Source organism: Nicotiana sylvestris, chromosome 3 (genome assembly GCF_000393655.2).
Source record: "Nicotiana sylvestris chromosome 3, ASM39365v2, whole genome shotgun sequence".
NCBI classification, from domain to species: domain Eukaryota; kingdom Viridiplantae; phylum Streptophyta; class Magnoliopsida; order Solanales; family Solanaceae; genus Nicotiana; species Nicotiana sylvestris.
The window spans coordinates 22,107,931-22,131,270 of NC_091059.1; the positions used below are offsets into that span (position 1 = coordinate 22,107,931).

The following is a 23,340-nucleotide window of genomic DNA, read 5'->3' on the forward strand; positions in this document are numbered from 1 at the left end:
CGGGAAGTTTTGGGTAGCTGGGACTACCGTGGGACTGTGATGTTACTGCTGCTTCGTGCTGTTTTTACTGCTTGCTGACCTCCTTATTACACCTTACTTTAAAGGAAATACAAAATTAAACTAGACTATGGTACATGAATTATAAAATCTTATCTAGATCATGCCCTTGCGTTTCTTGTTGTCTTGATATCTTGGTGACTCTTGGGCATTTGTCTTATTCCGTATTCCTTTTGGAACTCTTGTTGTTTCTCGCTGGGGATTCTGTTGGACTCCTCTGCTTTATTGATTCTAAGTGTGCTCCTTTCCCATATGAGTGGGCTTTTGGTTTCAACACTTCAATTGCATTCCCTCGTTCTTCAGGTGGGTGCCTTGACTGCTTCTTTTCTTTCTTCATCCTCATTCTCCAGGTGGACGCCTGACTTCTTCAATTCTTTATCCTCATTCTCCAGGTGGACGCCTGACTTTTTCAATTCTTCATCCTCATTCTCCAGGTGGACGCCTGACTTCTTCAATTCTTCATCCTCATTCTCCAGGTGGACGCCTGACTTCTTTAATTCTTCATCTTCATTCTCCAGGTGGACGTCTGACTTCTTTAATTCTCATCCTCATTCTCCAGGTGGACGCCTGACTTCTTTAATTCTCATCCTCATTCTTCAGGTGGATGCCTGATTTTTTTTTAATTCTTCTTCATCCTCATTCTCCAGGTGGACGCCTGATTTTTTTTAATTCTTCTTCATCCTCATTCTCCAGGTGGACGCCTGACTTCTTTAATTCTTTATCCTCATTCTCCAGGTGGACGCCTGACTTCTTCTTTTCTTCATCCTCATTCTCCAGGTGGACGCCTGACTTCTTCAATTCTTTACCAGGTATTTCCTGACACAAAGATTGTATTTGCCCCTGTTTTAAATCAAAGAAAACTTCGTTAGTTTAAAGCAGGGTGGCTGGCTGTGGTATTTTTGCCGATGGTGATGTTTCTCTTCGTCTCTCTTTATTGCCTTGGAATGATTGAAAAGACTGTTTTGTCTTTGTAATTGATCCTTGACTATAGGATTCCCCTCTGTGTGTTTTCCTTCAAAACCTTTTAACTGTAATCATATGCCTCTTCTGACTTTGCTGATCCACTTTTGATTTCATCTTTCTTACACCCATATTTTATCTCCCACCTTTCGTGGCCGTATTTTGTAACCTTGAATCTTGGTAGTATACCTTGACATTCCTTCTTATTTGTTTGGAATAAAACTTATCTCAAAGCTTGGAGAAAGTAAGATTATTAGTAACGAAATACGCTGATTTCGACAATTATAGAATGAAAAGAAAAATCCAATTTTTGGATGACTGTTGGAAAAGGAATAAAGGACTTATCTGATTGGAATTACTGGCACCAATGATCAGGGTATGCATTTCGGATTAATCAACCCAGTCTTTTAATCAATCTCCTTTCAATTGTCTCAAGGAGTTTTCATCGATAAATTTTCCTCATTTTTCACTTCTTCACTTTCTTTTCGCCTTATGGTGCCTGCGAAGGTTTTCACCAATAAGACTCTCTCTTTTTACTTTTCTCTCAACTTCCTTCGTCTTATGGTGCCCGTGTGGGTTTTCACCTATAAGACTCTCTCATTTTTACTTTCTTTCCTTGTTTGTACCAGAGTGTTATGAACCACTTCATTTGCTTGCCTCAGCATTTTTCTAAGATTGATCGAAAGGTCTTTTTGGTATAAGGTTAGGAATGGAAAAGGTATTAAAAGCTAAATAGCTTTGGTATGGGTTTAAAATTACAACTCTTGGAATCTTTTCTTATTTCCAATACAATTCCTGCCCCAGTTTCTTGATTGGGGTCTCTTAATGTTTCTTTTCGTGCACGTTGTGCATGTGGTGCACCTTATGACCGAGCCGTGAGGCGCCTACGTATCCTTCTTTTGAGGAATCAGGTCAAACGTAGTTCACTAAATAATAGTGATGATCTTATTTCATACTTGATTTTTTATTGATTCCAAGAGAGGGTAGGAAAGAAACCAGTATGGCTCAAAGGGGAAGCAAATGGTATAGTGTTTGGATAGCAGAATAAATTGCCTTTGTCATTCCAATCTTCGAAATAATGCTAAATACAAACACTCAAAAAGTTATGCATAATATCTCTTTACCGCGTCAGAATTGATCGCCATATCTATGCATTTGCCTTCAATATCTGTTAAACATAGTGCACCATTCGATAATACTCTGGTCACAATGAATGGTCCTTGCCAATTCGGGGCAAATTTGCCTTTTGCTTCAACCTGATGTGGAAGAATACGTTTCAGCACATGCTGACCTACTTCAAACTTCCGGGGACGCACCTTTTTGTTGTATGCTCTTTCTATTCTTCTTTGATATAATTGACCATGGCATACTGCGGTCAATCGTTTTTCATCAATCAAGTTTAACTGTTCTAGACGGGTTTTGACCCATTCATCATCATCAATCTTTGCTTCGGCGATGATCCGAAGGGAAGGAATCTCAACTTCTGCAGGAATTACTGCTTCAGTGCCGTATACCAACAAATAAGGAGTTGCTCCTACTGAAGTGCGAACAGTAGTGCGGTATCCCAATAATGCAAATGGTAATTTTTCATGCCATTGTTTTGAACCTTCTACCATTTTCCGAAGTATCTTCTTTATGTTTTTGTTGGCTGCTTCTACTGCTCCATTCGCCTTGGGCCGATATGGGGTAGAGTTACGATGTGTAATCTTAAACTGTTGACATACTTCTTTCATTAAGTTGCTGTTAAGATTAGCACCGTTATCTGTGATGATCACCTTCGGGATTCCGAATCGACATATGATATTTGAGTGGACAAAATCGACCACAGCTTTCTTGGTCACTGATTTGAATGTCTTGGCCTCAACCCATTTGGTAAAATAATCAATAGCTACCAGAATGAACCTGTGCCCATTGGATGCTGCCGGCTCAATTGGTCCAATCACATCCATGCCCCAGGCAACGAAGGGCCATGGTGCCGACATTGTGTGCAACTCGGATGGTGGAGAATGAATCAAATCTCCGTGTATTTGGCATTGATGACACTTGCGCACAAAACTGATACAATCTCGCTCCATGGTAAGCCAATAGTAACCAGCTCGGAGGATTTTCTTTGCCAACACATATCCACTCATGTGGGGTCCGCAAACTCCTGAATGTACTTCAGACATGACAGTTGTAGCTTGTCTGGCATCTATGCATCTTAATAATCCAAGATCTGGTGTTCTTTTATACAGAACTCCTCCGCTTAAGAAGAATCCATTTGCCAATCGCCTTATGGTTCTCTTTTGATCTCCTGTGGCTTGTGCGGGATATATACCCATACTGATATATTCCTTGATGTCGTGGAACCATGGTTCTCCATCAAATTCTTCTTCAACTATATTGCAATAAGCGTGCTGATCGTGGACTTGAATATGTATTGGATCTACATAAGTTTTGTCTGGATGGTGCAACATTGATGCCAGGGTAGCCAATGCATCGGCAACCTCATTATGGATTCTTGGAATATGTTGGAATTCCACTGATTGAAACCGTTGACAAAGATCATGTAGACATTGCCGGTATGGGATGAGCTTCAAGTCTCGGGTTTCCCATTCTCCTTGAATTTGATGTACCAAAAGATCCGAATCTCCCATGACTAAGATTTCTCGGATACCCATGTCTGCAGCTAGCCTTAACCCCAAAATGCAAGCTTCATATTCAGCCATATTATTGGTGCAATAAAATCGCAATTGAGCCGTAACAGGATAGTGATGCCCTGTTTCAGAAATGATTACAGCTCCTATTCCGACTCCTTTCATGTTGGCGGCTCCATCAAAGAAAAGTTTCCAGCTAGGTTTTTCAATTTGTTCCACCTCGTCGATATGCATTGTTTCTTCATCAGGAAAATAAGTCTTCAACGGCTCATATTCCTCATCGACCGGGTTTTCGGCTAAATGATCGGCCAGTGCTTGAGCCTTCATTGCAGTTCGAGTCACATAGATGATGTCAAATTCTGTGAGCAATATCTGCCACTTTGCAAGTCTTCCCGTTGGCATAGGCTTTTGAAAAATGTATTTCAATGGATCCAACCGAGAAATGAGGTAAGTAGTGTAGGATGACAAATAGTGTTTCAATTTTTGAGCTACCCATGTTAGGGCGCAACATGTCTTTTCCAGATGAGTATACTTAACCTCATAAGCCGTGAACTTCTTGCTAAGGTAGTAGATGGCCTGTTCTTTTCTGCCAGTGAGGTCATGTTGCCCCAATACACAACCAAATGAATTTTCCAAAACCGTCAGGTAAAGAATCAAAGGTCTTCCTGGCTCTGGCGGGACCAACACGGGTGGGTTTGACAAGTACCCTTTTATTTTATCGAACGCTTCTTGACACTCATCGGTCCATTTGACTGCAGCATCCTTTTTTAACAATTTGAAAATTGGCTCACAGGTTGTTGTGAGCTGAGCAATAAACCTGCTGATATAATTTAACCTCCCCAACAAACTCATTACTTCAGTTTTGTTTTTTGGAGGTGGCAGTTCTTGGATGGCTTTAATCTTTGACGGATCTAGCTCGATGCCTCGTCGACTGACTATGAATCCCAACAACTTTCCGGATGGAACTCCAAATGCGCATTTGGCAGGGTTAAGCTTGAGGTTGTACCTGCGAAGTCTTAAGAAGAACTTCCTCAAATCCCCAACGTGGTCGGCCTGATGCTTTGATTTTATGATCACATCGTCCACGTATACCTCAATCTCCTTGTGTATCATATCATGAAACACTGTGGTCATTGCTCTCATATAGGTTGCTCCGGCGTTCTTTAAACCGAATGGCATTACCCGGTAGCAATAAGTTCCCCATGGTGTGATGAATGCCGTCTTTTCTGCATCTTCTTCATCCATTAGAATTTGATGATATCCGGCATAACAATCCACGAAAGACCCTATATCATGCTTGGCACAATTGTCGATCAAAATATGGATATTGGGTAATGGGAAATTATCCTTTGGACTTGCTTTGTTGAGATTGCGATAGTCGACGCATACTCTAATTTTGCCGTCTTTCTTTGGCACAGGAACGACATTAGCCAACCAAACAGGATATCGAGTGACTCGAATGACCTTTGCTTCCAATTGTTTGGTGATTTCTTCCTTAATTCTCATACTCATATCAGGCTTGAATTTTCTCAGCCTCTGCTTGACAGGAGGCACCGTTGGATCGGTGGGCAATTTGTGGACCACTAAATCAGTGCTCAAGCCCGGCATGTCGTCATACGACCATGCAAAAACATCTTTGAATTCTATGAGTGCTTTAATTAACTCTTCTCGGATCTTTGGTTCGAGATGGACACTTATTTTAGTTTCCCGGACATTACTCGTGTCCCCTATATTGATGTCCTCGGTATCACTCAAGTTAGGTTTGATTTTTTCCTCAAAGTGAATTAACTCTTTACTAATCTCTTCAAAAACCTCATCTTCATCATATTCTGATTCATAATCACAATATATTTCTTGAATTAATATTTCGTAACCAGATTGATTTTTAAGACTGGGCTGAAGATTCCTCATGCATGCCATATCACTAGAGCCAGCGTAAAAGGAACTGTATAGGAAAGAAGAAAAAGAAAAGAAAACTATCAGGAATGATAATAAAAAGGAAACTGCTTTTTATTGGATGATGAAAGATAACAAGGTTTTGCACACTTCAAACCAACTGTAAGATAAACTTTGGGATTACAACCTTGAAATAACCCAAACAAACTGAAAGAAAATCAAAATAAACTACCAAGACTCCTTTCGAATTGGGAGAGGAGTGGCTTTCCAATTATTGAGCTTTGTTTCTGGTCCAACGAATTGAACTTCTGCGTTGCTACACCCTTCTCCGCCTTCCAACATATTCACATCACTAAACAATTTCTCGAACCTTTCAATTAATTCCTCCTCAGGATTGACCTGGGATTTAGGAATTGTTGTTATCGGGCGATTTTTAGCACCGGTCTTGACAAAAGACTTTGACAGATGTGGTACTGGTTTTGGAAGAACCCATGCTTGGTGTTTCAACTTCTTGGCCCTTATCACGTCATTGGTGGTGGGTATGAACCCTAAACCGAATGTTCCCCAGTTCTCGGGGAGAGATACTGGTTGTACAATTCCCTGCAGAAATAAGCCCAGACCTTTGCCGGGTATAAAGCCATTCTTTAACATTTCATAAGCTATCATGACTGATGCAGAGGATATCCTTGGATTCGGAAGGTATTTCCCTTCTGGAATTTTCTCTATCGACACTGTGTTTGTCACTTGGTATGCCCATGGTCCCTGGTCATTTTCTGTTCCCTCGACCGGTATAGTGGTACTGTTGTGAGCATTTAAACTTTCTTCTCCATGCACGACTATTTCTTGATGATCCCATTCAAACTTGACAGCCTGATGTAGTGTTGACGGGACTACTTTAGCAGCATGGATCCATGGTCGACCCAATAACAAGTTGTAAGAAACAGTCATGTCCAACACTTGAAATTCCATTGTGAATTCAACTGGCCCTATAGTTAGTTCCAATACTATGTCGCCAAATGAATCTCTGCTTCCACCGTCAAATCCTCGTACGCAGATACTATTCTTCTGGATCCTCTCCTCTTTAATTTTTAATTTGTTTAAAGTGGAGAGAGGGCATATGTTTGCACTGGACCCATTGTCAACCAATACCCGGGTTACTACGGAGTTTTCACATTTCACGGTGAGGTAAAGAGCTCTGTTGTGCTCGGTACCTTCCACAGGTAATTCATCATCAGCAAATGTAATTCTGTTTGTCTCAAAGATTCTGTTGGCTATTTTTCCCAAATGATTTACAGATATCTTTTCAGGAACATGAGCTTCATTCAGGATTTTCATCAACGCCAGACGGTGTTCCTCTGAATGGATCAGTAATGACAACAATGAAATTTGAGCGGGGGTCTTCTTTAATTGATCCACCACAGAATAATCATGGAGTTTCATTTTTCTTAAAAACTCCTCCGCCTCTTCTTCCGTCACAGCTCTCTTTGTTGGCATTGGATTGTTTTTAGTTTTTCTCAACTCTTCAGGAGTAAAACATCTTCCCGAACGAGTCAAGCCTTGCACCTCACACACTTCTTCCTTGATTTCTTTTCCCTTGTACATCACAGTCACTCGTTCGTAGTTCCATGGGATGGCTTTGTTGTTGATGACCGGCAACTGGATTACAGGTGCAATAATAACCCGATCTGTACGTGCTCCTTCCACGAATACAATGGGTTTGTTAGCAACCCCTGGTACTATCACTTTCGGCCTTTCTTGTCTTGCGGCAACTTTGCTTGATGATACCTCATCGACTATCATAGACGGTTCATCACCATTCTTGTTCTGCTTAGACACCGGCTTTTCCTCCATTAACTGCTTATCTGGCTTGGTTTCATGAGACTTGATCATCATGACAGTTTGTGACGGCTTCTTTGTCTCCCCATCAGCTTGTATGATTTCTATCATATTAGCCTCTTGATGGGCTGGCATTGGATTTCTATTGATATTTGGAGCTTCGGGGGTTTGAACCTCGATTTTATTAGTATCAATCAGCTCTTGTATTGCATTTTTCAAATGCCAACATTTCTCCGTATCATGGCCTGGTGCACCGGAGCAATATTCACAGCTAATGGTGTAATCCAGATTCTTTGGTGGAGGATTGGGTAGTTTGGATTGTATTGGTCTCAGCATGTCTAGCTGTCTCAGCCTGTGGAACAGACTAGTGTAAGACTCTCCCAATGGAGTGTAAGTTTTCTTTTTCTGTTCCCTTTCTCCCCTGAATGCTGGCCTAGGCCTGAAACCTGGTCCGGGATAAGCTCGTGGGTAAGTATTTGGTGTGACAGGAGCACGCCAATTGGTGTGAACAGGTGGCTGATTGTATGCTTGAGCATGGTTAATGGCAAAATGAGGCTCTGAAGGGTGATAGTAGTGTTGGGATGAATCATGGTGGTAAGCTGATTGGCGAGGTCGTTGTTGATTATAGTAAAGTGGTGAACCTCTGGGTCCCGGCCAAATTCCTGAATCAACTACTGCTGCTTCCTCCCTTTTCTTTCTTCCGATTCCTCCTACCCTGCCTTGAATAGCTTGAGTAGTTGCCTTAATTGCTGAATAGCTCATGATTTTATTTGTTTTGAGGCCTTCTTCCACCATACCTCCCATCTTTACTACCTCGTTGAATGATTTTCCAACCGCTGAAACCAAGTGGGCATAGTAAGTTGGTTCCAAGGCTTGGAGGAAGTAATCTACCATTTCGCTCTCCTTCATAGGAGGATCCACTCTTGCTGCCTGTTCTCTCCACCGAAAACCATACTCTTTGAAACTTTCATTGTGTTTCTTCTCAAATTTGGTCAAAGATAATCGATCTGGGATGATTTCCAGATTGTATTGGAAATGGTATGCGAATGCCTGTGCCAGGTCATCCCAGGTGTACCATCTTCCATGGTCCTGGCGTGTATACCACTCCAAAGCTGATCCGCTTAGACTTTGACTGAAGTATGCCATTAATAATTCATCCTTTCCCCCAGCTCCTCGCATCTTGCTACAGAAACCCCTTAAGTGGGCTACTGGGTCGCCGTGCCCGCTGTATAGGTCAAATTTGGGCATCTTGAAGCCAACTGGCAATTGTACATTGGGGAATAAGCATAAATCTTTGTATGCTACACTGACTTGCCCACCTAATCCCCGCATGTCTCGGAACGATTGTTCTAGACTTTTGACCTTCCTGAACATCTCTTCTTGTTCAACATTTTTGGCTGGCTTGTCAATTTCGGTTGGGAGATCAAACCGAGGAGCAGTTGAATTGATTTCGGAGGCTTTGAAGGTGGGCTCCGAGGGGTAATTTTGGTTGTCCTGGGCCTGAAATGTAGGCTCGCTAGGAGATTTGTGAAATGTAGCAGGGGGAGGTGCTACGAAAACAGGAGTCATAGGTGGAGGAAAGTACGGAACTGGTTTTGGAGGTGGAGACTGTGGTGTCTGAGAGGTGGTGCCTCGGTAGTGCTGATAAATGGGGAAACTTGGGGATAATTCAGTGGTGATATTATCCTGAGTTTGGGTCATTGATGGAGCAGGGTTATTTGGGTAAGATGGGGGTAACTGTCCTGTAGACCAAGCTTGGTACATCTCAGCCATTTGCTGCTTGAGCTTAAACATCTCTTCTTTCATTTTCCCGACATCCATCTCTTCTATCTCCATACCTGTGTCAACATCTGGGATAGACATACTTTCGGGTATTGGTCCTTTTGATCTTGTGTGATAGTGATAATATGCCAGTATACTCTTTAGAGAAACTAACTGCTTGAATTCTGGAAATGAACAAACTTGTTAGTTTTGAGAGTTTAACACATATATAATCACACGTTGAGATGCAATGCTCCTAGACAAATAATCCCTTTCTATTATGCATTTGCTCGGCTGCTTGTGTCGTCCCAGCTTTCTTGAAATTTTTATTGTTATTAAATTTTGTTTATTATATATATATTTTATCGTGGTGGTCGAATCTGAGAGATTGCCTACGTATCATGCTCTTACATGAATCAGACCTTGCATAGTTCGGACCAAAGGCAATCATTTTTATTCATTACACAAAGATGGAATTACATTTGAAAACTTTAAGAAAATGGCTTGAAAACACACACACTTAAATAAAAGATACAATTCATAACATCTCACAACATGTCCCACTTTCCATTTTTGTTGTCAAATATTGGATTATCTGCTCAATGTGGTGCTTGACCCAGATGGCCTCCCAGCGTACGATATATCCTTTCCAACTCCATTGCTAGATGACGAGCAAAAGTGGGCGCATGCTCAGTAAATCTTTCATAATCCATTCCTTGGCAGTTTACATAACTTTGAGATGTGAAGACTGCCAGGTCGTGGATTTGTGCCCTGAAACCTTGGAGACGTTGGTCTTGGTCTTGCAATTGCTGCTGACGAGTGGTGGCTATATCTCTGACACGGTTCTCACGATCTAGAGCTGATTCTAACAAAGCTCGGAGTCTGGCCTGCTCTAATCTTGCTTGCGCTCTTTCCCTGTCGAGGTCTGCTTGTTGGTGTTCTCTGTTGCATCTTCTTGCCTCTTCTAGTTGTGCACGAAGCTGGTCTTCTGATCGCATCCAATAGTCTTTTTCCTTATTGAATTGTGCCTTGTCTTTTTCGGATTGCCTATCTTGGCGTTCCTTGTTAGATCTGGCTTCTTCGTTTAATTGTTGGATCTTTTCTTTTGCTTTGCTCAATGCCCTTTCATTTTCCGCAAGAATGAAATCATAATCTTGCATTCTTTCAAAGAGATTGGCGATGGTTTTTTGATCCTTCCAGCTCCTCTTTGGCGTTTCAGAAACTCTTTTCATTTTTTGGAATCGAGCATGAAGATTTTCATTCTCACAAGCTAGACTCTTTTTCTCGCCTTCGGCTTCTTGTTCTTGCAAATCTTTCTCCAAACTGAGGCTTCTTAGATTTTCTTTTAGGGCATGGATAGTTGCTTTGTACCCTTTTTCTTTTTCTCCCCAGATCAACCGCTCTTGGATTTTATCATTGAAGTTTTGAACATGGGGTCTTTTTGTTGGCCTTTTCAGCTCAGGTTCTGGTACATCATCCACGCGAGACCGTTTTTCAAACCACCTTGCATATCCAGGATTCATCTCACCTTTTGTAGTGTCTGGGACTTGAGTATCACTTTTCAAGTATCGACATCCATTCCACATCTGCTGAAGTAGAGCTTCGGGAATAGTGGCTTCTGGGTGTAATTCGATTACTTGCATACTCAAATCTTCATCATCAGGAACTATTTGATATCTCCCTAGTTGCCTTAAGACTCTTAGTGGTGCATACGGCTGAATGCTTCTTAATCCCAATAGTAGTAGATAACTATTTGAGGTTGACATATGTATTACTTCCCTCATCGGGAACCATCCCAGAGTCCATTCAATTTGATTTGCCGTTAAAGCCTTTAGATGAGATACCCATGCTTCTATCCCTTCTGGAGCTTGATAATTTTTTGTTCTTTCCTCATAGCTCTCGATGCAATTATCATTTCTTGACCCATATTGTATGATCTTGGGCTGTTGTTGGAGATGCTCCATCACCCACATTTGCAACAAAATTTTGCATCCTTCGAAGACCGTTGCTCCTGATTTACATAAAGTCAGAGCCCGATAAATATCTGATAGAATGATGGGGACAAGGGTGTGATTTTCTTTGGTGGTAAGGATTTGCACAACTTTTGCGGTGCGAATATCAATTGTTCGCTCTTTATTTGGGAAGACCATGACTCCTAGAAAAGCCACCATGAAAGCAAATCGACGGTGAATCTGCCAAGTGTCTTTGTTTTGCTTATTAGTAAGGCCTTTTTCATGAATTTCAAACCCATCTGACTTTCCGAACCTTGAATACAAAAAGTTGAAGGAACAACATCCATTGATGACATTGCTTTTCCTGATTTGACTGCTGATGTTCAAAAGACCGAAGAATCGATGTACCGAAGGAGCCTTTGTGAATATCAAGCTTTGATTTCTTAAACTTCCTTCAAAACCAGTATATCCAGCTATCTCCTCTAATGTAGGAGTAAGCTCGAAGTCAGAGAAACGAAAAACATTGTGAACAGGATCCCAGAAAGTTACTAACGCCGCAATCAGATCATCACGGGGTTTAACTTTCATAATGTCCGTGAGATTTCCCAAATGCTTGACGACCCATTTTTGACCGTCTTCGCCTAAATCATACCACCACATTTGAAGCTGACATAGAAATTCTTCCGTACTTGTGGATGAGGGGCTTTGTGTGATGCTCATTTTGTATCTGAAATTTAATTTTAATAAAGTCAAAATTCATTTTGGGAAATTTATACTAAAAATTATTTTCGAACTTTTTTTTTTTATTAAATATCTTTATTTCAAAATTTTTAAAACTATATATTTTTTTTGAAATTTTTAAGACAACCCATTTTATTCCTTTCATGCTTACCATGATTTTATTTAAGCTGGTCAACAAGCATGTTCGAGGCAAATGAATGCACAAGTAACAAGTAGGATGCATCATGATGGTCTTTTAATTTTTGGGTTCACCTGTCCTAGACAGACCCAACCCCTGTGTTGAGTCTCCAAGGCCAAATGCATATGATGCAAATATTCGTTCCTACTAGGGATCCGGTACATGGCTGAGTTATTCTAAGTGTAAAACCTTAGGTTGATTGTTCTAAACCTGGCTTACCCAAACGGACAGTTTGAGCCGAAGCGGGGGTAATGTACCGGGAGCACGAAAGTCTGCCCGGCCTAGTTACTTGTCCCAACTCCGTCTTATTTGGTATGACTTTAACAGAAAGGTGGGTCACGCGCACGTGTACACCATAAATTCAGAAGACTCAGAAAGAAGGGGGTTTCGTAGCAGTTGTATATATTCACAATTCAAATAATATTAAAGCGGTAAAAAAAACATTTAGCATATTAGCATATAAACAGTTGAAAATCATATAGAAAATAAAGCCAATTAAAACAGATATTCAAGCTCGAATTCTTTAAACCCTGAACCAATGGTTCTGGGTTACAATAACAGCCAGTCCCCAGCAGAGTCGCCAGAGCTGTTGCACCTCCTTTTTGTCGCGCCAGCGGGGCGCGTGGGGAGTTTTCTCCAATTGAAGGACAGTCGAAACGGGATTTATTTAGTTATTTCAGAGTCGCCACCTGGGAATTTTAAGGCGTCCCAAGTCACCAATTTCAATCCCTGAATCGAGGAGAATATGACTCTGTTTATTATTCTGCGAACCAGAAATCCTGAGTAAGGAATTCTGTTAATCCGGAAGAAGGTGTTAGGCATTTCCGAATTCCGTGGTTCTAGCACGGTCGCTTAACTGTTTTTATTATTGGCTTAATTATCTTGATTTTTATTAAACATATTGATGTTACATGATTTTTTGCTACCGCTTATACTTACTGTGTTTGAGGACCTTTCTTTGAATTGAATTACGCGTAGTATATTCGTGTTTTTTAAAAAATTGCGGACTTGTGTCACGCGTACGTGTACACAATAACTTTTGATAATATATTTATTAAGCAATCATTTTTTTTCAAAATTGTGTCGAATCAAGAATATTTGTTTTTCTTGAATAGTGAACCGTACATCTCGGGTTTTTATGAAATTGATTTAACGCCTTTGGATAAATCCTTTTATTAAATATTCGTTCGAAATTGCGCGTACGCATAATCCGAATTTTTACTTTTAAAAATATAATCAGGGTACGCGAACGTATCCCTAATTGCGCAAAATATTTGTAATGGTTTAGGGATTTTCCACAAATTGTTTATTATATTTATGTATTTCTTTTATGTGAAAATCATGAGAAACTCCTATTTAGAGGCCTATAAATTCTTTGAAAAGAATTCGCAATCTATTAAAGGTTGTTCGTCGATTATGATTTCCGAATATAAGTTATATTCATTCCAACTATTCAAATTCAAAGAACAGAATAAAAATATGATTAATACTATTTTTAAACAAATATGACATATATATATATACCAAAGAATAAATTGCATATGAAACTGAAAATAAATGATTCATAAAGAAAGGAAATATTTTCCGAGAATTTTCATTATTTACTTAATGCAAATTCTATTTCTAATTATCATTGATGTAAAGTGTGGCAATTTATGCTTGTACATCTCTTTTCATTCTCATATACTCGCTTTTAATCTAATAGGCCTAATTATTTGGTCACTTTGTTTTATGAAGATAGATAAGCATCGAATTTATAGAAAGGGAATTATTATACAAGTTAATTCAACAAAGTTACCTTACATGCAACCTAACTGTTTGGCGTAAACATTCATAACGTTTTAACATCATGATGAGCTATACCAACTTACTTTACTCATATGATTATACCTGTCATCATACCATATAATAACTTATACCAATCTAAACAAAATCATATTTGTTACAAGATATTCTACTAATGTAACTTCTTAATCTCTACATTTAGCTAATGGTATTATGGGATGTAATCAATGGCCCATTTTTATGCCTTACTCCCTGTTTTGACAATTCACATATATCTATACCAATGAGATTTCGGAATGGCTAACATTATTACAAAAAAACTTTATATGAATTTCAAAATAAGACAATTTAACTCATAGCTATCAAATTAAATTCACTACTAGTTAACTAACATAAAAAATGAAATTAAAACTAATGAACTTGGACAATTGGAGAATAGCATTTCAATTCTAGCTTCATTGATGAGTCATGTTGAATCTCTTTCCAACATATAATTTAAGAAGATATGTACCTGGAAATGGAGGTAGAAGAAGTAAGTTTCAGCAGTTGCAGCAGTAACAAAATCAGTAGAATATACCGATAACACAGCAAATCTGAACAAGAATAGGATTCGAAGAGCCCAGATGCACAGTAAAAGTACTTTTAAGAAACTTCAGATTTTTAACTGAAGAATGAGATCGAACAAATCCGGACAGATTCAATACCAAAAGTAATATTTCTGATTTTTGATGTTTAGAACAAAGCAGACTGAAAACTTTCAATTTCAAGAATACAGAATCAGCTTCAATACTAATTTCCAATGTAGAATTTTGTTTTAGTGTCTCTGTTTTCCTTTCTTTCTATCTTCCTTTTTAAATTTCTGTTTTTGCTTGATTTTTCTCTTTCAATCTCCTAAAATCTGCCTTAAGCTCTATCTCTCAAACTCTCTTCTTTTGAAAACTGCCCCTATTCTCTGAAAAACTCCCTTTTTATTTCTCTTAAAACTCTCTTTTTAAGTCTGCCAAACTTTCTCTCTCTGATCTTAAAAAAAACTGACTGCCCTCTATTATGAAAAGTTGATTTCCCTCTCTCCGGAAACTGATCTCTTTCTGTCTGTCCAGCTCCTGTATTTATACAGGGCTGGTTGCACCCTTTTAGTGCTGGATGGACCCTTTATCCCTTTAAAAATTAGAAAGTTTCCATTAAAAACTACTTTTTAATACTTTATATGATCCTAACATGATTTTCAGCAGCCCCATTATCCCTTGTTTCCCATTAGTATCTTAAACTATAGCCACTAACATTACATTATAATACACTAGCATTAACACCCTGTTTTTACTGTTTCATTCCCAGAAATGCCCCTGACCTACTGTAATTACTGAAAAATCAGAACCTACTGCAAAACAGATTCTAAAATCTGTATAAACTTAACTATCTTTCTGATTTACAGCTAAAACCAATCCTATTAACCTCCTAATACAATTGTATTTGACCAACTTTTGTAAACTTGAATTCAAACTTGACATTACAGCAATATTACACTGAATTCAGAACTAACAACATATTACTGAATTTATCACAACAATTCAGACTGGACTTAACATTGAACCAGAATCAAACACACACAGGATCATTGTCAATATTGACAATGCCCTGAAACTTTAATGTTCAGACAATAACATATATACAACCCTTATTTTGACAGATTCATATAAACCAGGATGATTTAACTGACGAGTATTAGTTAAAAAGTGATTATCTACAATATCTGTCAACAAACAGTACATAATAATAGAAAACAGATTGTTTCAATCAGTATTATTATGAATGAGAATTCATAATATAACTAATCGACGAACTTAATCGAGTCGATTGCTTACATTATAAATAGTAACAACCAACAGAAATAATTTCATATTTGACCATATATACGGGCATGAGACAAAGATGACAGAATTAATCAAATAAAATCATGAAAAATTAACAAGCTATTAAGACAAACAACAATACACGTAGAATACACAAAGAAATAGAAAATACCTCTGAATCTTCAATCAGACTCGAACTCAACTCGGCTTTCGGATTTTTTTTGTTTGAAATCAAACAGACCTTAGTCGAAGTATTTTCCACTGAAAATACTTCGACTAAGGTCGATTAAACCTCAATCCTTTAATCAATTTGGACAAAAATCCAGAAGTTTGGTATTTCTAGGTTTCCTGAAGGTTCGATTTGGGACCTAATCATTTCTGGTTAGATTCGAAAGGAACCAAACATGATATAAGGGTGAGGGTAGCCTAGGGGTCATTTGGTGTTAGTTTGAAACGGATCTGAATTTGTCCTTGTTTGGTCCGAATCTTCAAAAGAAGATTCGAGAAGTTCAGTACTGATTCGAGCCAAACAACCAACAGATCCATACTCAGGATGACTAGGGGAAGCTATGGTGTTAACTAGGTGTTGTTTGGTTTAGATCTGAACTTGGCTCGAATCTTCAAATGAAGATTCGAGAACCTTCAGGGAGATTCGAACCAAGCAGATAACATATTTGGATAGAGGAGGTTTAGGGGGTTCTGGGGTGTTACTTTGGTGACCGGCGGCGTTGATGCCACCGGGTTTCAGGCGAAGGGGAATAGGGGCGGCTAGGGTTAGGGGTCTGTTTGAGAAGACGATGAACAGGAGAGGATGGGGGGGTGTTTAGTTAGGGGCCGGGGTAAGGGTTTGGGACTTATATAGGGGTGGGGTGGATTGATATCGTCCGTCCGATCAAGCAAGATGAATGGCCAAGATTAATTCATTAAACCAAACGACGTCGTTTGGTTTAAAGTTGGGGTCGGACTGAATCGGGTTAATGGATCGGGTAAGGGTCTTGGGTTAGGGTGATGAAATCTTGGCCGTTGGTTGGATTTAATCCAACGGCCCTTGATGAGAGATGACCAAACGACGTCGTTTGGTTCTGGCTTTGAATTGAACCGGACAGGCTGTTTTGGATTGGGCTGGGGGGGGGGGGAATTAATTCACTTGGGCCTGGATTTTAATCCAGGTCCAATTTCCTTTCACAATTTATATATATTTTCTAATTTTATTTAAATTATAAAAAATACTAATAAAAATTATAAAACATTTTTTAACCTTACACAAAAATATTAATTACTTCATAACAATTATTTAACACATAGTCAAAACATTAATCACACAGTGGAACATTAAAAATAGAACAAAATGCATATTTTTGTGATTTTATTTAAATTAACTTAATTAAATGCATACTTAAATCCTAAATATACATGAAACATGTATTTTTATTTTAATTTTGTCTAATTATAACAAAGCAAATATTTTACGGACAAAACACAGACAATTAATAAACGCAACACAAATTCTGAAATTGCACACTAAAAGAAATTAGTTTTATTTTTAATTTATTTGGGAGTAGTTTTCGTGAGGCAAAAATCACGTGCTCACAGGTGTATGTAACTCCCCTGCGACCTTTTACAACATGCACTGCAAGGCATGACAAGAACCACGACCAAGCATCTTTTGGCTCCATATCGATAATTTCAAATGCTAATGAGAATATTTGCCCATTTGCATTTGCAGTCACAATAATTAACATCTTTAATTCGTACTTTTCATAAATGTGAGTGTCGTTAATGGATATAACAGGTCTGCAACTCTTAAATTTTTTTTATACAAAGTTTAAATGCTCCAAAAATATAATTAAAGATATTTATCTCCGCCGTTGACTGATCTGTATGTACTCATTCCACCACAGTTCCTAGATTAAAATGCTTGAGTGCATTCATATACATAAGAAGCTAGGCAAATGACTCATCAAAGTCACCATATATTATCTTGAATGCACTCCTTTGACCGAGCCAAGCATTTTTGTATGACGGAGTGTGTGAAACTACAACCTTGACTGTAGTATGCACCTCTTTAAGCTTGAACTGAGGATTGTTCCTAACATAAGGTAATAACAAAGAAACAATAAGGTTGGTATCCAATTTATAATGATCCTCTGGAATTACACCAATCAGACATATGTGCTTGCCATAGATTTTTCAGTTGCCCATAAATTGATTTGAGTTTTCCTGCCTCTAAGCATCTACTTGCATCCGGAATCCCACCTCCTACAATGAAAGGTCCAATAATTATTTTTTTCTTCCCATACCAGAAACTTCCTATTTGCCCGCAAGCTTCATAGTTTCGCAACAGTTTTCAGTCTCTCCTTGGTAGAGAACAACATTTCAGACTCAAGAACAGTTGCATTATCATCCATCCAAATTTTGCAACAAACACCTTCTAATTCATATGTAGATGCAGACACCTCTGGATTCCCCTGAGTATCATATACAAATAGAATATTCTCCCTTTGAAATGGTTGTGTATGTTGTACATCATCAACTTGTGGTTGGTTATCATCGTCAACATTTTGATCAGAACTAGAGTCATCAACCTCATCTGACACATATGCGTCGTTCGAGGCATCACCGACAGAATAATCACCCCTTCATCGACATGAGCATCAGCTTCAACACGAGCCAATATATCTGAAAATATTAAAATTTGTGGGATTTCATTATTCTCCAGTGTGTTGGTTGCATTGCTTGTTCCTACACCATCTCTAAACGGTGTGCCCAAACTAGTACAACCATGGCCATAGCTACTAGGTGTTGGTTCAATTTATGGTATTATACTTTGTTATAAGAACCGTGTAAAACTATTAAATTCTGAATAACTACCCAGTGAATCAGTACATGACACATAAGCTTCGGAAGAAAGTTCATTAAGATTAAAAGATGGCACATTAGAAAGCAGATGACTCGTGAAAAATATTTGTAGGCTCAACAACCTCCAATAATTCAGTTTTAATAAACATCTCAAGCACATCAAAATTCATCATATGTCTTAATCTATCAGGTGCCCTCAAAAAATCTTGTAATGACTTACTATTTATAGGAATTTCTATATATTGAGCAATACACTGTGTGGTCTGATATGGCCACCTACCAGAGATAACAAGCGTTACCTCGTTAGGCTTGGCATACATCCTAGTATTCAAGTTCCTAACTGGCCACTCATACTTAACATTAAATAGAAGTTTGACAATGGCATGAGCACCACAACTATATCTAACTGTGTCAGTTTCATAAATTATCTCACCGCCCTAGTACATCGCAACCCTTACACGTTGATCAGTTGACATTTTAAAACCTACAGAAAGTAGCAATTATAATCAATAAATAATACCAATATTTGGCAATTAGATTACAAAAAATGAAAATAATACTAACCTTTTAACAAACTTCGGTATATTCAAACACACCATGCTCACCGTGAAATAATATCAGTATATGTAGAATCCAAATGCATGTATTCTAGCATTTGTTTTCAACAAAAAACACATTTTAATACGCAAACCTTTCATTTTTCACAAAATGCGCAATATGACAATGAGTCTTCCGTAAAGCAGTAGCATCAGAAGTCAAATCGGCGTCATAATTTTTAATTCAATTGAAGGCGCGTCACCCTATTGAGCCTTCTGTGTAAAAAAAATATAAGGAAGGCGCGTCCGTTAATCACACCTTTAATTGATTTTAAAAGTTACACTGAAGGTGCAATTACTGAACGCGCCTTCTTCACAAATTACACTTAACGGTCTGTCTGTTTGGACAAGAGGGGTTGCTCTGATGGTAAGCAACCCCCACTTCCAACCAAGAGGTTGTGAGTTCGAGTCACCTCAAGAGCAAGGTGGGGAATTCTTGGTGGGAAGGATGCCGATGGTCTATTTGGAAACAGCCTCGCTACCCATGGTAGGGGTAAGGTCTGCGTTCACACTACCCTCTCCCGACCCCACTAGTGAAATTATACTGGGTTGTTGTTGTTGTTGTTAGTCCGTCTGTTTGGGAACATTAATATTACAAGAAGAAGGCTCGTTTGTGTTGCGCGCCTTAACCATTGATGGAAAAAGAATTATGACAAACTCATTTATTGGAGTGGTGCTCCATTGCTCACCATTTAAGTCTAGCCTTCTAAAATAAACATGGCAAGGACACACAATTATCAAATTTTATCCCAAAATGATCTAAATATGCATGTTCAATCTGATATTGTTAACCGTGGAGGAACTTTTTTTGGAACTTTACAACATTTATGGAGGTGGCAAATGTACTATTTTAAGGGTACAATGGGAAAAAATTTAATTAACTGTATTGGTTTTGTAAATTGACAAGTAATTTGGGATAGATATTTTTAAGGCCAAACCCATAAGCAGCCTCTTTAAGTTGGCCCCGATTTTTATTTTGGCACCTCAACTCAGACCTGTTCTATTTTGACACTCTAACCCGTTATCTCATGTGCCATTTAAACACAAAATACTGACCTATGCTTATGACTCAGGCGCGTGTTCATAACCACTGCCAACGTATAAAGAGATTTATTATCCACGTAATTCCATCCCAATAAATCTCAACCCGTGCCCGTTAAAAAAATCCGGACCCGATAAAAAATAACATCACCCAATTTCAGTAAATAAACCTTTTCATCTTTTACCTAATTCTCAAAAGTCACCGTTCTTCTGTCACCCGTTAACCAAAATCACAAGCCCTAGGAGATGAAACCATGAATTCTTAGTGTTGCTCCTTTTGTTTGAAGGCTGGATAATTGAAATTTCAGTCTTGGTCCTTTCGAAATTTCATCACGTTCTTACAGTGGATCGATTCTTACAGTGTATCGGTTCTTACAGTGTTGGTCCTTCATGTTCGTGCTTTAAAATACTGGTAAGTGTCCATTTACCTACTTTAATATTACTTTTGTAGTTTATTTTGGGCATTGTTGTTATAATGATGTTTTTGAAATTTTCAGATGGAAATTTAGGGTTTTCATTTGCTGTTTTCGAATCTTCTAACTTTTGTCTTTCTTTTCATTTATTCCTTTTCATTGTAGGTAAAATCGAAGACATGTCAGAATATATTCTTTTTCGTTTTCACCACGGTGGAGTTTTTATCGAAGCTCCTGTCACTAAATACGTTGGTGAAAGTGAGGTAAAAGAGTTTTCTATAGATAAGGACCACTTATCCTTTTTTGAGCTTGAGTATTATACTAGAAGTATGGGGTATATTTCTGTTAGGGGCTTTTATGTATTTAACTCTAGGTCAGAAAAGTTTGTACTAATTGAAAATGATGAACAATTGTATAATATTGGCTGTCATTGTAAAGAGGGAGTATTATACTTATTTGTTTGTCATCTTATTGATTACCCTCATGTGGAGGTGGTCCCAACTACTCTTATCTGTGAGCCACAAGTGGTTGAAAGTCAGTCTAGGGCAACTTTAGATGGTGATTTAGCTGGTATAATTGCAGAAAACTATGCTGAATATTCTGTAGAGGCTGTAGTAAATACAACTATAGAAAACACTCAAGCTGAAAATGGTGAGACTGATTTAGATGCTGCTGGTGAAAATACAGATCTGAATTTATCAGATTTGTTCTCTGGTGACAGTTATTTAGATGATATACCTGAGCAAGATCATAGTGAGTTAGATGAGAAGTTAATAGCAATAAGGAATGAAAGAAGGATGAAGATTTTGGAGAAAGAAAAGCTAAAGAAGAAGAAGAAACTTACTCCAACTGAGGAAGTTGAGCTAGGGGAAGCTGAAGTAGACATAGGTTTTGATGATATTGAAAGGCCAAGTAAGAGAGACAAGTATGCTAGAAAATTGGGGGGGGGGGATGAGGATTACTATGATAGTAGTGATATAGGAAGTGATGATAGTCACGATGAGCTAAATGTGCTACTATATGTGAAATATTTAATTCTTGGATAGTAGAACCTAACCATAAGTCAATTATATCTATGTTAAAAGAAATAAGGTGCAAAATCATGACTATGCATGTTGATATGAGGAGATTTGCTGAGACATGGATAACAGATATATCCCCAATAGCAAGAATGTCATTAGAAGAAGATAAAGATACCTCTAAGAGGTGTAAAGTTCTTTGGAATGGGGATAATGGATGTGAGATTAGTGATGGTGATATTAAACATGTTGTTGATCTAAGATGGAAGACTTGCACTTGTAGAACCTGGATGTTAAGAGGAATTCCTTGTCCTCATGCTATCTGCATTATATCATAAAGAAAAAAATCCAGATGAGTTGGTTGAGCATTGGTACAGGAAGTCCATCTTCATGAAAGCTTACCAATATTCTATACAACCTATGCCCAATATGAAGATGTGGCCAGAATCAGAAAATCCTTAAATTGAGCCACCTAAACCAAAACCAATGCCAGGGAGACCTAAAAGGTGTAGGATAAGAGCAAAGGATGAGCTAAGAAAAAAATTTGGCAAGTTATCAAAGAAAGGAGTAAAGATGACTTGCTCAAAATGTCACCAGTTGGGTCATAACAAATCTGCTTGCAAATATGAGGTAAGACAAATTTATTTTGTGTCCTTTTTAGCATTCTCTAATGCACACTAACTATTGTATATCCTTTTAGCCTACAATGAGAGATACAACTCAAAGAAGTCAGCCAATTGAAAGGAGTCAGCCAACTACTACTGCAACAACCATGCATAGAACTCCATCTTCAATTTGTGAAGACACATCTGCTGTAAGAAGAAGCGGTCTCATAGTCAGTCTACATCAAGAGGAAGAGGCAGAGGTCTAGGCCTAGGAAGGGGATATTTTAGATTTGCTGACACTGCTATTGAAGGAAGGGGTACTAGCAATGTAAGCTCAAACATACAACAAGCACATGAAACTCAACAGGCAGCAAGGTATAAAAGGCCTAGACAGTCAGGTTTTGGCATTTATCAAGACACAATGACTGGAAGAAGCATATTGAATGTAAGCTGGTGCACCTTTCTAAAAGAGGCCTATACCTCTGTTTCTTTCTTTTATATATCAATTGCTAATTTTATTATTTTGCAGCCTGGTGCACCTTCTGAAAGAGTGCATATGGTACATTTAGAGATGCATCTGCAACAAACATTGATATTGGATTTAAGCCTAATGGTCTAAAATGGAAAGGAAAAAGAGCAGTTACAACAACCCAACTTCAAAGGATGAGTGCAAATCGAAGGACTTCAAGTCAACCAAAGGAGTGCAACTAGGAATCCCAGCTTTAGAAGTCTTTTGTTTATGTCGTAGGACTAGTTACGTCAAGGTTGTTGAATCTTTTGTGTAATATTTTTTGGTATTGAATATGTAAGACCCTGTTGGTGTTTTTTGGTATTGGTATTGGATATGTTATTTTTGTATTGGTATTGTTATTTTGGTATTGGTATTTTAGTTTCAGTGATGTTACTTTAGTTTAAGGTTGGAATTCTGTTTCCAGTTGCAATTGTTCTGTTTCTATTCTATTCTGTTATGTTCTGTTCTATTTTAAGATGATGAATTACGCTTCCGTGAAGTTGATTAAAAGTAAAGTCCATTAGCTTATTTCCAGTTGCAAGCAGATATGTTATTCCAGTTGCAAGCAGATTTGATGAATTATGTTTCTGTTATGTTCTGTTCTGTTTTAAGGTTTGGAATCATTCTGCTTCTGTTCTGTTTCT

At 38.3% G+C, this 23,340-nt stretch overlaps 1 protein-coding gene across 1 annotated transcript; it reads left to right on the forward strand.

The window, feature by feature from the left end:
• Window positions 1–20,133: 20,133 nt before the first annotated feature.
• Window positions 20,134–23,195, forward strand: LOC104215191 (uncharacterized). Its single transcript, XM_070170700.1, has 4 exons — window positions 20,134–20,560; window positions 20,727–22,210; window positions 22,281–22,630; window positions 22,715–23,195. Exon 2 carries the CDS (start codon window positions 20,741–20,743, stop codon window positions 21,605–21,607), a length of 867 nt encoding a protein of 288 aa, XP_070026801.1. The 5' UTR covers window positions 20,134–20,560; window positions 20,727–20,740; the 3' UTR covers window positions 21,608–22,210; window positions 22,281–22,630; window positions 22,715–23,195.
• The last annotated feature ends 145 nt before the right edge of the window (window positions 23,196–23,340 follow it).

What these genes read in the sequence shown, in the direction of transcription:
- LOC104215191 (XM_070170700.1), top strand. Translation starts at nt 20,741, where the DNA reads ATGTCAGAATATATTCTTTTTCGTTTTCACCACGGTGGAGTTTTTATC.